We start from the raw sequence: 17,515 nt of genomic DNA, 5'->3' as shown, positions 1-17,515 counted from the left end.
GAAAAATTATCAGAGGCAGAATAAAAAAATCATTATTCTCTTCTCAGTCAGATTCACAGCTCAGAGACAATCGGACAGAAGCTCAATACTTCTTTTTATCCGTCAATCCAGAACCAGAGGACATTCAGACAATCAGTGCTGTTACATGAATAATATCAGACAGAACAGCCTGGACTCAGGTCACATCTCCCCATTTTCTCCTTCCTCACAGACACTTGTTTTAATGTTTAAATGTTTTATAACACACGTGAGTGTGGAATTATCTTTTTATGTTATAAACACAAGTAGTGACACTCTGGTCAGTACACTGTATATTGATTATTAGTAGCCGATGGGCCGATGGCCTTGTCTACAGTAGTGACCAGTTGACCAGTCTGTAGCTCTCAGCAGTGGGACTCAGATCACACAGAAGAAGACCTGTCTGTGTGTGATTCCACACCAGCCCAGGGAATCACCAGCTCTCATATGTCTCTTACAGGTGTCTCACAGTCTTATAAATTTACAATTAGATGAATTATTGTAACAGTTATACAGTTAATTTAAATAATCAGACTACCTATGGAACTGAGAGCAGGCTGGAAATAAAACCAGGATACACATTTTAACCTCCAGGATCAGGTTCCTGATCCTCCTGGCTTCTATACTCTGATGATTCGTTTAAAACATTTAAAAGCACTTATTACAGGGACTTGTGCTTGTTCTCTACTGCTCCACACGGGTACGCCTTGTAACACATTAATCTGCGAAGTAAACTATTTTTTTCCCTGTTTTATGAATTTCATTCCTTGGTTTGTCGCTCTCCTTTTACAACTGTTATGATTCGCTTCTTTTCACAGCCCTGTCTGTTCTTTTTTGGGGGGGATGTTATATCTGCAAGAAAAGCCCCCCAGGCTCCGGACAGGAGTCTCCTCCAGCGGAGACGCGCTCTGCTCTGTTAGTAAGAGCGCTGTGATGTCACAGACACCAGCCTGAGCGCCTGGATCAGAGAGCGAGGGCATGCATGGAGTTATTGATCACGTATCTATCGAAAACCAATTAATTCAATTGAAAAACCGTAGAATAAATTATTAACTTCACCGATTGGTGAGTACTAATTCTTTTTCTGTTTTTGATCCTGTTTTAAATATCTAGAAAACAGTCAATAAGGACTGTATCGATCAATTATCGTAGTGCGTTTAGTGTAAAAAATGTTCAAACCGAAATTAAACAATGATTATTCTTATTATTATTTAGGTAACTGTATCCTAGAGCTAAAAATACATATTCCAAGTTGATAAATGTATGTAAGTAACAGTTTACATGTATTTTTTCCCGTGTTTATAAATCATAAGTATGGTAACCACGGGGACAGGCGCCATGTCACTGTGTGCGTCTAGGTGTATCGCGTTCGTCACAAAGAGCGATGTGACGTCATGGGTAGCAACAAATACTAATACTAGTGTATTCATATGAATATTAATGAGAGTACAACTGATTGTTTTAATGCTAGTGTTCATGTGAGTATTAATGATGATAGCGCTACTGATAGTTTTAGTTTTAATGTTCATATTCATGTTAAAATTAATTATAATTATAGTGTTACTGTTAGAGAATTAACAGTAATAGTAGTAGTTTTAATACTACTGTTATTCTAGCATTACTGTTATTCTCTTTGGGGAATTAAAAGCACTTGTCGCAAGTGACCTCGAGGCACAACAGTAGTGCGTAGTAGTAGCTGACTCCAGATCAGAAGGTTGCGTGTTCAAATCACGTCGAGGTCAGCTGATGTGTTTGCAAGTGCTGCTGGTGCTGAACCCGGAATTTACACCATGTAGTCGGGTTTTAGCTGTACACCACCTAGGTAATCCGAACGAAATAACAGAAAAGTACAGAACACCCAGTCAGGGGCTTATGCAGCATTTCATCTTGAACACGACAAGAGAAAAGGCACACTGCACATCCGCGAAACATCACGTCCGACTTTAGAGACAGTGACATCAGAGAATGGAAGTTTCAAACCGCTTTTCTGTTACAGGTTCAAGCAAACCTGAAAGTTAGGGAGTGTTTGGTCACTTTTGTATGAAAAAGTGTCTGAAGCCTGTAATTATAATTTGCCCTTCTTTTAATTGTGGTTGAAATCCACTCCCATGTACCAAGACCTTACAGTATATTCATGTTTACTTAAATGACTAACTATTGGACTATTGGACATTAGTTGGTGTTTTTTTTTTGTAACGATTTGCTATTTCATGCAGGAAAGAAAGGAACCCAGACCCAACGTTTGCTTTCAGGTGGGGTTCATTTACATAACAGACATCTATTTCTGAGGAGCCTGATTTGAATCACACAACCCCGGTAGAAGTCGAATCGACAATCTTATAAACCGAAATCAGACGCGTTACCCATTAAACCACTAGTCCGTCAAGTAAATTAATTGCACCATGGTGAGTTCAGTGTCGCTACTAGTAATACCCCACCCCCATCTTAAATTTCTAAGTGAGAAACGTGTTTTCTACATTTTTTTTTGTTTTAAAAAATCATCACTTTTAAGCAGACAAAGCCTTTATTTGTCGCTTTGAATTTCTAATTGATTTAGAATTCCAAGACAAAAGCGTTTCGTTCCACAGCGGCGTGAAATGATCACGTCTTTCACTCTACTTCTCTCTAGTAGTAAAGCAGATCTTGCTTGGTGAGCATTTGCTCCGGTAAATTAGGTCACGTTTCATGTTAACTCACTTCTTCTAAACACAACATTTCCTGCATGTTTTCTCCATGAAAAAAGACATTTTCCCTTACATGATTTCTCGTTTTGTTTCATCAAAGTGTACAGAAAGAAGAAAGAAAGGAAAAGTATCGTTAATGAACTCTGTCCCCCTTGGGAGATGTCAAGAGCATTGGACATGAAAAGTGCCCAATAAAAGCCATTTCTCTTCATTTCTCCTACGGTCAGGGCTCCTGTTCCGTGTAAAGGAGGCAGCTTGCTCAGCCGGCAGACTCAGGGCTTCGTGAACGCAGATGGCTCAGAGCGGTATGTCCAAGCAGCTATAAAAGAGGAGAATTCTGACGGCACCGTAGCTGAGTCGGTTTAAGTTCCTGTCTCGTTAACTGGAGATCCTGGCTCCACATCCCAGCTGTGCCTTTCTTCCTGTCTTTTTGTGCAGAAACTTACATCTTGGACAACCGCATAGGGCTTGATTTAGTTTAAAGCATGAATGCAGTTCCTTTCTGCAACAACTTGTTTTTCAAGAAAATCATACAGCTTGTGAAAAATGAAATGTAATTCTTGGCTATCAGAGCAGTAGGAATATTGCCGACTGGCAAGAAAATGCAAGCAATGTTTATTTTTTGACCAGAAAGGTGCGAATGGAAAAAAGCCTCTCTCATCAGTCTCTGTGGCGCAATCGGCGAGCGCGTTCTGCTGTTAATTGAAAGGTTGGTGGTTCAAACCCACCCAGGGACAATCTTCTTATTGACCCCGGTAGAAGTCGAATCGACAATCTTATAAACCGAAATCAGACGTGTTATCTATTAAACCACTAGCCCGTCACGTAAATTAATTGCACCATGGTGAGTTCAGTGCCGCTACTAGTAATACCCCACCCCCATCTTAAATTTCTAAGTGAGAAACGTGTTTTTTACATTTTTATCAGTTTTAAAAAATCATCACTTTTAAGCAGACAAAGCCTTTATTTGTCGCTCTGAATTTCTAATTGATTTAGAATTCCAAGAAAAAAGCGCTTTGTTCCACAGCGGAGTGAAATATTTATGTCTTTCACTCTACTTCTCTCTAGTAGTAAAGCAGATCTTGCTAGGTGAGCATTTGCTCTGGTAAATAAGGTCAATTTTCATGTTAACTCACTTCTTCTAAACACAACATTTCCTGGTGCATGTTTTCTCCATGAAAAAAAGACATTTTCCCTTACATGATTTCTCGTTTTGTTTCATCAAAGAGTACAGAAAGAAGAAAGAAAGGAAAAGTGTCGTAAATGAACTCTGTCGTCCTTGGGAGATGTGAAGAGCATTGGACATGAAAAGTGCCCAATAAAAGCCATTTCTCTTCGTTTCTCTTACAGTCAGGGCTCCTGTTCCGTGTAAAGGAGGCAGCTTTGCTCAGCCAGCAGACTCAGGGCTTACTGAACGCAGGTGTCTCAGAGCGGTGTGTCCAAGTGGCAGTAAAAGAGGACAATTCTCCTGGCGTTGTGGCTTAGATGGTTAAAGCGTCTCTTTAGTTAACAGGAGATCCTGGGTGTCACGGACGTCCAAAGGGACAAACCGTGGGGAGCAGGAGAGCGGAAAAAGACCCATATGTGTAGCGGCGAGACGGGAAAAAGGCCCGGGCTCATAGTGCAAAGAGTTCAGGAATGCCGTATAGAAACCTATGCCCTCAGGGAGCGGACGTGGGGCGCCCTGGTGCTAGGCGGGTCTCAGGACATCCGAACGTCAATGCTGAGCCAGGACAGAGTGCAAGACCCGGAAATATATAGCCCAAGGGAAAGAGAGGGACAGGAAGGACAGCAGACCGGAAACTAGGGACAGGACAGAGAAGGAGCACCCCCTGGCTGCAGAGGACGTGACAGTACCCCCCCCTTCATGGGCGGCTCCCGACGCCCATACAAATAAATAAGCTGCACAGCACTGGGGGGAGGAAAAACCTCATTTAACTGAAAGGAAACCTCCGGGAATCCACGGCTGAGAGCTACCCCTTCCTCCGGGGTATAAACCTTTATTGGGTGGAGGAAGGGGGGGTAGAGAAGAGCTCCGGAGACTAAAAACAAAAAAGTACACAAGCACAAACACAACAGACAAAAACCTGGGAAAGACCAGGGAGACGAACCACAAAAAAAAATAGGAACCAAAAACAGGTAGGAACCAAGGTTCCGAGACACAGAGAGCAGGGGGGACCAAAAAGGAGGGGAAACCAGGAAGAAAAAAATCAAAACAAAAGGCAAAAAACAAGAAAAAAAAACACAAAAACCCCGGGGAAAAATACCGCAGACTGGGCAAATGGCACGTTCACATTCTAACGCTGATATCGGAGTGGACAACCTGAGGAAAGCCAGACCGAAGTCCGCTCACAGACACAGATGCCCGGAGTGATATCCAGCAAAAGAATGGAGGAACGGCAAATGGGCACGTTCACATACTAACGCTGATATCGGAGTGGACAACCTGAGGAAAGCCAGACCGAAGCCCGCTCACAGACACAGATGCCCGGAGTGATATCCAGCGAAAGACATGGAGGAACGGCAGAAAGCTTACCATTCTATCACTGGTATCGGAGAGAGCCAGACCAGGAAGAGCCAGGCACGAGAACCCGCTCCAGACACAGAAGCTCGGAGTGATATCCAGTAATAAGAATAGGCAAGCCAGCTCAACATTCAATCACTGATATCGGAGTGATCTACCCGAGGAAAGCCAGGTACAGGACCCGCTCACAGGCACGGAAGATCGGAGTTATATCCAGTGATTAGAATAGAGGAACTGAAAAAAAAAAACAGCACAGAGAACAAGAAAAAAGAAACTGCGGCAAGACAAAAAAAAAAAACGCCGCTCGCGGGGTCAGTAGGTGGCTCAGCATTCTGTCACGGACGTCCAAAGGGACAAACCGTGGGGAGCAGGAGAGCGGAAAAAGACCCATATGTGTAGCGGCGAGACGGGAAAAAGGCCCGGGCTCATAGTGCAAAGAGTTCAGGAATGCCGTATAGAAACCTATGCCCTCAGGGAGCGGACATGGGGCGCCCTGGTGCTAGGCGGGTCTCAGGACATCCGAACGTCAATGCTGAGCCAGGACAGAGTGCAAGACCCGGAAATATATAGCCCAAGGGAAAGAGAGGGACAGGAAGGACAGCAGACCGGAAACTAGGGACAGGACAGAGAAGGAGCGCCCCCTGGCTGCAGAGGACGTGACACTGGGTTTAAATCCCAGCGGTGCCTTTCTTCCTGTCTCCTTGCATCGTTTATTGTTATAGACAACATGCTTCTGCATTAAGTTTAATGGAGGTGTTTATTTAGTTTTTGGCACAACTTGTTTTTCAAGAAATCCACACATTGCGAAAGATAAAATGCTCATCTTTGTTATCAGTGCAAAAGAATTACTGCCAGCTGGCAAGAAAATGACAACGATTTTTTTTTACTTTAGCCAAAAATCTGTGAATGTAGAAAAATACGACATGTGTCAGTTTCTATGGCACACTCAATCAGGGTGTGCTTCAGTTAAATACAATGTTCGTAGATCAAATGCACCCAGAGACACACTTCGAATTAATCCGATCTAAACATTACCTTCTCTAAATGTGATTGAGTTTCTTTGCACGTCCTTAGCCATCTTGATGTTTGCAGAGATTTTCAACTTTTGACACGAGTCAAACTACAAGTAAATAGTTGAGTACCTAAGTCAATATCACCGGGAATGTGAATATAAATGTAAACATCAATATTTCTGCTGTCTCCTGAGAAAAACAAGTATAGAGTCAAAACACAATAAATAATGCTAGAAAATTATTCAGTTAACACCCAGATGTGACAAAACACATTTAAGACTTACATCCCCTTTAAATATGTATTTCCTTAATATCAGTTCTCTTCCCTCCCCAGGATACCTGCAAATTCACTATAGCATATTAAAAGCTGTGTGTAAGTCTTACATGTGTTCTGTTACATCTGGGTGTTAAATTAATAGATGTGTTGTGTTATTTAATATGATTTGACTCCACGCTTGTGTTTCTCGGGAGACAGCAGAAATATTGGGGATTTGCGGCTACAGAAAATAATGTGAACTTTACAGGCAAAAGTTAGGTTACGTTAAAGAAACAAAAACTTATTGTCACCTAAAGTGAAATCTAAAGTCTTCTGATCCGTAATCAGACACGTTATCCATTGTGCCATTGGCGTTTGCATTGCATTCCTATACAGCACCACATTGAGTTCAGAGCCGCTACTAGTAATACATCGCCCCGGTCAAAAGTTTCTCAGATTCATGTGTTTTGTACGTGTGTCTAATTACTACGTCTTTCATTATGTCTGGTTTAAAATAATGTATCTTAAAAACAGAGAAAGGGTTTATGAGTCTCCCTGAAATTCACACACGAAGAATAAAAAATATCGCGTTTAAAAAGAATACAGAGATGCCGGCGATAGAAAACGGAGCGTCTTAAGTGCGCGCTATCACTGAACTAAACTCCCGATCGATAGGTTTGCCGGCGGCTTTCTAATTGTGTTAGGAAGAGCAAATAGTCCACAGTGTACATTTTAAAGGTCTAAGCAAAACAATCAGACGTAAGGATTATTCAGAACAGGAGCCTCTACTTCTTTGTATACTGAGCTTTCGGGTGAACGTCAAAGTGAAAGACAAATTCGCAATTCACTTTTTGATTAAGGAACAAGAAAACACCATCCTTCAAACTGGATTCAGACCAGGGACATAAGACATACTCGCTGCTTTTTCTACAGTTTTAAGAGCTAGCAACTGAGCTATCGAGAAGTCTAAAATAAACGTTTTGTCACACGCGTAGCCCAATGTAGTGTAGTGTTCCTCTTTATTTAAATCCCAGTTCGACATCAAAATACTCACTCCCATAGTCTCGTTTAGTAGAAAAAATGGACCAGGCTTCTACTCTATAAACGTCAATAGTTCTTATAAAACATTTGAAGGGATATCAGTGCAGGCAGAAATTGACTCTTTTTCTTTATGATTTGGTTTTGATTTTGAATCGTTATATTATTAAGTTTGTGCTTTCTCTGTTTTTATCATATTGTGAACTTATTTTTTAAACAAATGCTTACAAAGGCAAACAGGGCACACAGTACAAGCTACTGTGCACTTTTGGGAGTATATGAGGTTCGATATAAAATCGCAAAAATGTAAAAGGAGAAAATACCCCAGACTGCGTGTAAAGTCCTCCTTGAGGTATGCTTTCAAAATAGCTGCACCAGGCACTTGGACACAGATAAACACAGGGATTTAAAATTCAGGAATATGAATGGTCAATTGCTTACAGATGGGTTTTTACGTTTCGTATTTAGCGATTTGTGTATAAATCTTTTAACAATTCATTAAAATGCTAACAATATGTAAAATAAAAACAACAGCAACGTTAAATGGCAGGGAGACGGGCAGTTTTTTTTTTTACAATCAGATTCCAATCTCTAATGCTGTGTTTGAGAGCTGTGTGTGAGAGCTTACTGTACATAACTTTCCTTTTCTCACATTTTCTGAAAACTATTCCAAAGGGGCACCTGTCACAGACGTCCAAAGGGACTAACCATGGGGAGTAGGAGAGCGGAAAAAGACCCATATGCGTAGCGGCGAGACGGGAAAAAGGCCCGGGCTCATTAGTGCAAAGAGTTCAGGAATGCCGTATAGAAACTTATGCCCTCAGGGAGCGGACGTGGGGCGCCCTGGTGCTAGGCGGGTCTCAGGACATCCGAACGTCAATGCTGAGCAACGACAGAGTACAAGACCCGGAAATATATAGCCCAAGGGAAAGAGAGGGACAGGAAGGACAGCAGGTTGGAAACTAGGAACAGGAACAGAGAAGGAGCGCCCTCTGGCTGCAGAGGGCGTGACAGTACCCCCCCTTCATGCCAAGCATTTCGTGTGTTTGTGCATATGTCAACGCCTGACCTACATCGTAAAACTAAAACTAAATTAAAAACTAACATTAAGTTGTCAGAGACATTCATTTATATACAAACAAGAGACAGACAAAGTAATAATTCTTCATTAACTTGTCCTACACTGATCAGACTATTTGAAATTGTCTGATTCAGCCTGTGCAGTTCGTGCTAATTAGAACAACGCCAGTACTGAACCCTCATCACCGAACAGACTATTTAGCACAAGTTCAGCTGCTCGCCAGCTTTGTTACACACAGTTTTGCATTGCTATTGAGCTCAGAGCAGGAGCTGATCTTCAGACAGTACCGTGTTAAGTAGTCTGCAGCTTCGTGCAAAACAGTTCGACAGTTCATTGCAATTTACCCAACGTGTTTTCTATAGCTTTCAGCTGCAGTTAATTTACATAAAGAAAATCTACTACTGGTTTAAAAGCAACATGAGTCAGACAGGAGTCAAACCTACAATCTTCTGATCCAAAGTCAGATGCATTATACATTACACCACTGGCCCTAACCTTATGGTGCTCAACAGCACCATAGTGACCTCAGTGCCACTACTAGTAATGCATCACCCCCATCCAAAATTTCTAAGTAAAAAAAAAACTTTTTAAAATGTTTAAAAATATGATATCTTTAAAAAAGACAAAGGGTTTGTGTGTCACGCAAAAGTTTTGATTCATTTTGAATGCAAAGTAAAACCATTTTCATCCAAGAAATCATAAATTTGTCTCATCCTCCATACTATAATCCTCTCTTGTAGTAGTAAAACATTTTGAATTCAACAGAACAATATATTAAAGGAACAAGTAATAGGTTTATTCCATGCTGAAAAGAGAAGAGAGAAAACACAATGTTTCAGCTATGAAAACTTCTTCAGGTTTGTTTTCTCTCTTCTCTTTTCAGCATGGATTAAACCTACAATATTACTTGTTTCTTTGCAGATATGCATGCTGAAGTAGCTATTCACCTGAATATATTAAACGTTTCATCTATTAACATAATGTTCTCCTGAATAACTACTCAAAAGAAGCCACAGCTCAGGTGTTAGAGAGATTTGAAATCAGATCGATGGATTTAGAGTCCAGACTGCGAACCAACAGCTGATACAGGTCTTTTACAGAACCGTATTGATTTTTTCTACTTTGTCCCTGTGCCATCATTGTCCTGCTTGCAGCCGAGCCCGACACACAGTACCATCTGGTTTCTGTCGCTGGGCACTCACCCTGTGGTCCATGTGGGTCCTAATGCCCCAGTATAATGACAGGGACACGAAACTGTAAACAGGTGCCGCCCGTCGGCTGAGAAGTAAAACTGAGGTCCTGACTCTCTCTGGCCTTTAAAAATCCCAGGTCGTCTCTTGAAAGAGTAGGGGTGTAACCCCAGCATCCTGGCCCAATTTTCCAATGGCTCTTATCAGTCATGGCCTCCTAATAATCCCCATCTATTAACTGGCTTCATTACTCTGCTCTCCTCCCCACTGATTGTTGATGTGTGGTGAGCATTTTTGCACAGTATGGCTGCCGTTGCATCATCAAGGTGGGGCTGCACATTGGTGGCGGTAGTGGGATTCCCCATTACCTGTAAAGCGCTTTGAGTGGAGTGTCCAGAAAAGCGCTATATAAGTGTAAGTGATGATAATAATAATAATAATAATTATTATTATTATTATTATTATTATTATTATTATTATTATTATTATTATTATTATGTAAATTGCAATAAAAATATAATATTTGTTTCAAAATCGATTAATGTAAAAATTGATAAAGCTAATGCTTTTTTCAGGGCTATATCTACTTTAAAAAAAAAGAGAAGTGAAATTTGGAGAAGATGCACCAACGGGTGCCTTCACATCTCCAGCTTAAGTCTCGCCTGTAGCTGCGAGAAGGTTAAAAGAACACAAGTGATCTGTAGACGATGTTCGGGGAAGAGATAATTCTGTTTTCAACACAGGGAGTGAGAATGAGCTCAGTCCGGCTCCCAGCAGAATCCATTCTGGTTTGGTTACTGTTAGACTGTGCATCTGAGGCTCTTTAGATCACAACGTGAAAAAAAAACAATTGCTCACATCGAGAGGAAGGGAAGATATCATGTTTAAAAAATCAGAACCGAAGATTTGGATCTGGGGCCTCATACTTATCAAATTATTAAAATAACAGTTATTAAAATATTAGATTGTGTTTCTATAACATTTCGTGCACACTACGCCATTTTTATCTAAAAATAAAACAACAGCCACAACAAGGGCTTTACACGCAGTCTGGGGTATTTTCCCCTTTTAGATTTTTGCCACTTTATATCGAACCTGTTATACTCCCAAAAATGCACAGTAGATTGTACTTAATAAAAATGTACAATTCACCGCTGGTATAAACAGATGTGTGCCGTGTCTGCCTTTGTAAGCATTTGTTTAAAAAATAAGTCCACAATACGATAAAAACACAGAAAGCACAAAGTTAATAATACAACCATACAAAATCAATACCAAATCATAAAGCCAATTAAGTAGCTATCCTTTGAAAACAGAGAACACCTTTATATCTACAAAAAACTTGACATTTGCATTACAAAATGTATTTTTGAATTACAAAGCAGACAGAGTAGTCCTTTAATTCATAGATCAGATCTTGGCCAAAACAAGACAATCAGACAGGAGCTGAATTCGGAACAGGAGCCTCTGCTTCGTCGTTTATTGAGCTTTTGATCAACGACTGAATTAAACAGATTCACTATTTTAACTCTTTGATTAAAATACACAAGAAGCACCTTCCTTCAAGCCAGAGTTGAACCAACAACCTAAGGATTCCAAAGTGTTTTTATTACAGTTCCCCACTCTACCAACTGAGCTATCGAAGGGATATCAGGAGCTGCTCTCTGGCACATACTGCCCAATGTAGTGAAATATTCCGGATGAGTAAAATCCCAGATCGACATTGTTTCCAACTCCTTTCCTTAGTCTTTTTTACCTTGAATTTAAGCCACAAACCAGGATTCTATTGTATAAACTTCTGGGGATATTAAAACATGTTTGATGGGGCATCAATCATTCCAGGTGGAAATTGACTCTTTTTTTCTTGGGGGAAATGAGGAACAAAACTAAATGTCATTCTGTGTTTCTTAGAAGCATTATCACAGCTAATGCATGTAATGCCTTTAGTATGTGAAGGTGAGAGTTCAGTTATGCCAGGGAGTAAAGAGAACTGAAATTTAGAAAATTCATATTTAAATAGATTGCAAATCTTCAAAGTGTTCTGTCACTGCAAAATTATTACAGGGGTCTACCAGCTGCGATATGTGCTTGTTTTGGGACTATTTCCAATAAGTATCGCATTAGTAATTGTGTGTCCTTACTGGTATCTTTTAAACTGTGAGGGACATTCGGTTATATAGTCATAATCCGATTTTAACGTGTTCTGCATTTTAATTTACTGAACAGATAAATTGAAACGTTCTGATTCAGAGCCCCTGCAGTTAGCGCTAATTAGAACCACAACAATGCTCACGTGTCCTGAGCACCACACTGAGCACATGTTCAGCTGGGCTCTGACTTTGTTCAGCACGACTTCTTGTTGCAGTTGAGCTCAGAGCTAGAGATGATCTCCATATTCTACCGCACTAAGTACTTCGAAAGTTAGTACACAGTAAACACTTTTAAGTGGAGTCAGGTTTTTAAAAAATTAAACCAGCGCCCTGTCACAGAAAAGTACCCCGGTCTCCCGTGCAACAAGCGTAGGTACTCAGCACTGTACTAACGAAGAGCACTTATTCGCAGCTGAACGTGAGCTCTGTTTACTGTCAGCAGGCATTTCCTCATTTCCAATGACGTTTTCGCCTGCTCTCGGCTTTTTAAAGAGGGTCATAAACGCTCAAGAATTAATTCATGTGAGTTTGAAGTCTGTTTCTGTTGTCTCGGCTCTTGACAAAGAAAAGCCGTACGTTGGAGACTCCCTCTCTGAAGAAGTTTGCCGTCACCCTGCAAGAGAGAAGATCCATCATTCACCCAGGCAACCACTGAGACAATTAACATTAAACACGTGAAATGCGAGATGTTGTGATTTTTTTCCCACTTAAGGCTTCTATCGTTTCTACTCTAACGAGAAAAGCTTTTCATCAGAAGTGGGATTTGAACAAATGTCTCCAGGAGAAACTGCTAACTGACCGCAACGCCTTAGACAACGAGCCTTCCTGCCTGTGGTTATTGTATTGAATTAAATGTTTTATTTATTTATAAGAAAAAAGTGAAATCAAGTAATGAGGGAAACGTATTTTTTTCATGGAGGAAACTAGTACGAGCAAATGTAAAGTTTAGAGCAGCGCTTAATTAAAACGATCAGAAACCGAAAGCGCTTCTTTTGCGGAACAGTATATTCCAATACCGGTGGTTCTGCAGAAGAAATAAGCCGAACTCCAAACACTGTTGCCATTACGGCTACTCTGGCTGCAGCTGCTTTAAGATCTACTCAGCGGGGACAGGTTGTAGGAGTTCAGACTGTGTTGGCGCTGTCTAAATAACAGTGTGCGAATTTAAACTTATTTAAATAAGACTATTTACAATGTAATACATGCTCCAAAAGCGTTAATACTGCACTGGCTGCTATTTGAAACGCCTTCATAAATGACGCGTAATAGAGATTGATGCAGCTGGCTTTTATGCTTCACAATACATTGTGTAGCGTTTGCAGGTTCTTTTCAGAACTAAAGAACAGTGGAGACGCGGTTAACCAACCAAGCACTAGCTTTATTTAACAACCACACAAAAACCAAACACAGGATCTACACACACATGAGGAGACTGACGGAACACGTACACATATTTAGGGTGGTAATTACCTAACAACACACTATACTTTTACAGGACTACACAGGCCACTAGAATTACTAGGACATTATTTACACAGGTAGGGTCAGCCGCTGGTCATCGTGCTGACCCTCAGACTCTCCCCGGCTACCACTCCCAGCATGCCCAGCGGTACTACGAGCGCCTAGGGGCGCTTCCTCCTCACCACCAAGCGAGGATGTTACACTGCCCCCACCTGAAGCATCTGGCATCTGGCGTCTCGCCGACGTCGAACACCCCCCTCAGGCTGTACTCGTATTCGGCCAACTGCTGCGGAACCCTGCGTGAGCGGCCGCTGCGCCACGGTGACGGCTGGCGACCCACAGACGCCCCACTATCGGCCAGCTCCAGCCCCAGCTGCTCCTCTAGAGCCTCCCCACACGGCTCCTCCTCCGACAGCGCCAGCTTAGGGCTGAGGCCTTTGCGGCGGCGCGTGTTGTACACCCAAACTGAGTCCCCGGGCTGGAAGGCAGGTCCCCTGCAGCGCAGGTGGTAGTACCGCTTCTGCCGGACCCCCGCCTGTGTCAGGTGGGTCCGTGCAAAGCTGTGCACCCGCTGCATCCGCTGCCACAGGTCCCACTCGTAGTCCAGTCCAGCCGGCAGTGCCAACCCATTTTCGGGCGGCGGGCCGAAGACCAGGTCCACCGGGGTTCTTATTTCCCGGCCCAGCATGAGCGAGGCTGGGGTGCACCCGGTGGATTCCTGGACCGCGGTCCTGTACGCCCAGAGCGCAAGGGGGAGGTGGCAGTCCCAGTCCCGTTGGTGCCGGGACACCAGGGTGGCCAGCTGGGTGGTGAGCGTCCGATTAAACCGCTCCACCAACCCGTCGCTCTGGGGATGCAGCGGTGTGGTCCACGTCTTAGTGATCCCCAGGCGCTGGCACACTCTGGCGAAGACCTGGGACTCGAAGTTACGCCCCTGGTCACTGTGTAACTCCTCCGGCACCCCCAGCCTGGCAAACATCCCCTCCAGCAGTGGATCGGCCACCGTGGGGGCACTCTGGTCCGGGGGGGCGTAGGCCTCCGGCCACTTCGTAAAATAATCCATGGCCACCAAGACGTAGAGGTTCCCGGCCTCGGTGTGTGGAAACGGGCCCAAAACGTCCGCCCCCACCCGCTCCATAGGAGCCCCCACCTGGTGTTGTTGGAGGGGGGCCCGAGAGTGCTCAGGGGGACCCTTCTGCGCCACGCACACCGCACACGTTCGGCAGTACCGCTCCACATCCCGGTGGGAAAGACCCCAATAAAAATGGCCTCGGAGACGCTGCAGGGTTTTTTTACCGCCGAAGTGCCCCACGCCCGGCTGGCCGTGCACCGCTCGGAGCACCGCCCTGCGGAGTGACCGAGGCACCACCAGCTGCCACCGTATCTCGCCACTGGAGGGTACCCGCCACCCCCGGCGCAGCACCCCGTCCTTTACCTCCAAGGCCTCCCACAGGGCGCAGAGGGCCTTGACAGACTTCGGGTGCGGGGCGAGCTCCTCTCGCGTAGGCCGCACTCCAGCTGCCCTCCAGCGGAGCACCGGCCCCACATCAGGATCAGCTGCCTGACGCTGTGCCAAGTCTGGCAGGCCCACCCCCAGCGGCCCCTCCCGGGCCGTGGCCGCGGTGCTCACCCCCGCCACGGTGCGGCCAGCCTCCTCACGCTGCTCCCGCCGGGTGCAGTGGTGGCGTTCCGCGGCCTCGCAGGGGCGCCGCGAGAGAGCGTCGGCATTGAGATGGCAAGACCCTTCACAGTGCACGACAGTGAAGTCGTACTCCTGCAGGATCTCTATCCATCGCGCCATCTGCCCCTCCGGCTCCTTAAAGTGGAGCAGCCAGGTGAGGGACGCATGGTCGATCCTCAGCCGGAACCGGGTCCCGAACAGGTACGGCCTGAAGTGGTGGACCGCCGCCATCACCGCCAGCAGCTCGCGACGGCCTAGTCAAACCCCGACTTTAGTAGGCCACTACGCACTCCCCATCCGGCCCCTCCTGCGCCAACACCGCACCCAAACCGCACCCAAACCCGAGTCACTCGCGTCGGTGTCGAGAACATACGGCAACCGCGGGTCGGTGTAGGCCAGCACGGGGGCCCCCACCAGAGCTTCACGCAACCGGCCGAAGGCAGTCTCACCGCCCGAGTCCCAGCCGAAACGGCGGCAATTGTCGGTGAGGCGGTGCAGCGGGGCAGCGATGCTGGCAAAGTCCCGGACGAACCTCTGGTAGTACGAGGCCAACCCCAGAAAGCTGCGGAGCTCCGTGACGGTGTGTGGAGTCAGCCAGTCCCTCACTGCGGCGACCTTACCTGGGTCCGTAGCCATCCCTCGCGGTCCAACAACATGTCCCAGGAAGCTCACCTCCCGCCGCAGGAGCTCGCACTTGCGGGGGTTGAGCCTCAGGCCAGCACGGCGGATGCAGGCCAGCACCACCTGGAGGTTCGTCAAGGCCTGGTCGAAGCCCCGGGCATGAACCAGCAGATCGTCCAGATACAGCACACACTGGTTCCGCGGGACAGATGCCAGCACCCTCTCCATCAGCCTCTCGAACGTCGCCGGGGCATTACACAGGCCAAAAGGCATGACAGTAAACTGCCAGAGGCCCTGGCCGATAGAAAAGGCCGTCTTCGGGCGAGCATCGGGAGCAAGCGGTACCTGCCAGTAGCCGCAGCGGAGGTCCAGGGAGCTGAACCAGGTCGACCCGGTGATGTAGTCTAGGGCGTCATCTATCCTCGGCAGGGGGTAGGAATCTTTCTGGGTGACCTCATTCAGCTTGCGGTAGTTGACGCAGAATACTCCACGAGCCGTCTTTTTTTTTTACCAGTATAGCTGGCGCCGACCACGGGCTCGCGGAGGGCTCAATCACCCCCGCTGCGGCCATCTCCCGGATCTTTTCCTCGCCGGCGGTCCACTTGGCGTGAACCATGCGTCCCGGTGGGATGCGGATGGGCCGAGCGTCGCCGGTGTTGATCTCGTGTTGGACCAGGGCAGTGCGGGTGCAGTCCTCATCTATCGCCGCAAAGAGATCCTCGTTCTGGGCGAGTAGCGCCTGGAGCCGCTGCCGCTGGTCCTGATCGAGGCCCTCGCAGCTCCACTGGCAGAGATCCTCAACGGCGCGCCCCACTCGCTGCAGTACGTCCAGCCCCAGAATGCAGTCCTCCTGGATGGGTGCGAGGTAGCAGGGAAGGCGCACCGTCGCTGCACCCAGACGGAAGGCAAGCACCTGTTTCCCCCGCACTGCGGCGAGCTGTCCCATCACAGTCCTTAGCCGCAGGCTGGAGGCCTCCCATCCTGGGGGGTTGGTGCCCTCGGTGTTGGGGAGGATGCCCGGCCGGAGTAGGGTTACCGATGAACCGGTGTCGAGTAGGGCCAGGCAGGGTTGGTCCTCGATTTTGCAGTGGAGGTACAGGCCCCGGCTACAGCCGACTCGCCCCACGGTGGCGTGAGGGGCGCCGGTCTTAACAGCGCTCTCTGGAGCGGGGGTTGAGGTGTTCGAGGGGCGGCCTTCCCCAAGCTGAGTCGCCCCATTCCCGTTTCCCTACGCCGATCGAGGAGTGAGAGGTTCGGGTGCCTGGCAGAACCAGGCTCGGTGTCCTCTCTTCCCGCAGCGGTTGCAAATCAGCGTGCGGGGCTGTTCCGCAGGGGTTGCTGCCCGGGCTGGCTCTTCCCCCTTGCTGGATTCCTCCGTCGCCGTCTCGGTCAGCCAGCAGGGCGCACTGCGTCTGCTGGCACTTCCAGTCACCCCGAACACGGCCTCACCCCGTGTAGCAAGGGCCAAGGCCTGCTCCAGCGATGTTGGCGCGGCCAGCTGCACGTGGCGCCGCAGCTCCTCGGGTGAGAGGGCCTTGAGAAAAGCCTGGAGAGCCATCTCTCGCTGCACTTCCCGGGGGAAAGTTGGGTATCCTCGGCGGGCGAGGAACGCGACATCAGCGGCAACCGGGCCCAGTCGCTCTCCTGGTTGCCGCCGCCGCAGGGCCAGCCTCTCCCGCATCAAGTCTGGCGCCTCCTCTACACCGAAACGCAGCTGGAGAGCCGCCGCCAGCGCCGTGTATTCACCTCTGTCCTCCTCCGGGACATCCTCCGGGACCTGGCAGGCCACTCCTTCCAT

The 17,515-nt window shown here is 46.6% G+C and overlaps 1 protein-coding gene across 1 annotated transcript in view; it reads right to left on the bottom strand.

Moving 5' to 3' along the window:
• LOC148669906 (uncharacterized) overlaps window positions 1-17,515 on the bottom strand; it is a 45,694-nt gene extending 28,179 nt beyond the window's left edge. Inside the window, exon 1 of the mRNA XM_088631008.1 lies at window positions 17,464-17,515. Within this exon, the coding sequence (XP_088487134.1) occupies window positions 17,464-17,515 (52 nt within the window). The remainder of the gene's footprint in view (window positions 1-17,463) is intronic.

This window comes from Lepisosteus platostomus, chromosome 5 (genome assembly GCF_059453375.1).
Source record: "Lepisosteus platostomus isolate fLepPlt1 chromosome 5, fLepPlt1.hap1, whole genome shotgun sequence".
In the NCBI taxonomy this organism is placed as follows: Eukaryota; Metazoa; Chordata; class Actinopteri; order Semionotiformes; family Lepisosteidae; genus Lepisosteus; species Lepisosteus platostomus.
The sequence above is the reverse complement of the archived record's forward strand: the minus strand, read 5'-3'. Positions and strand labels throughout refer to the sequence as shown.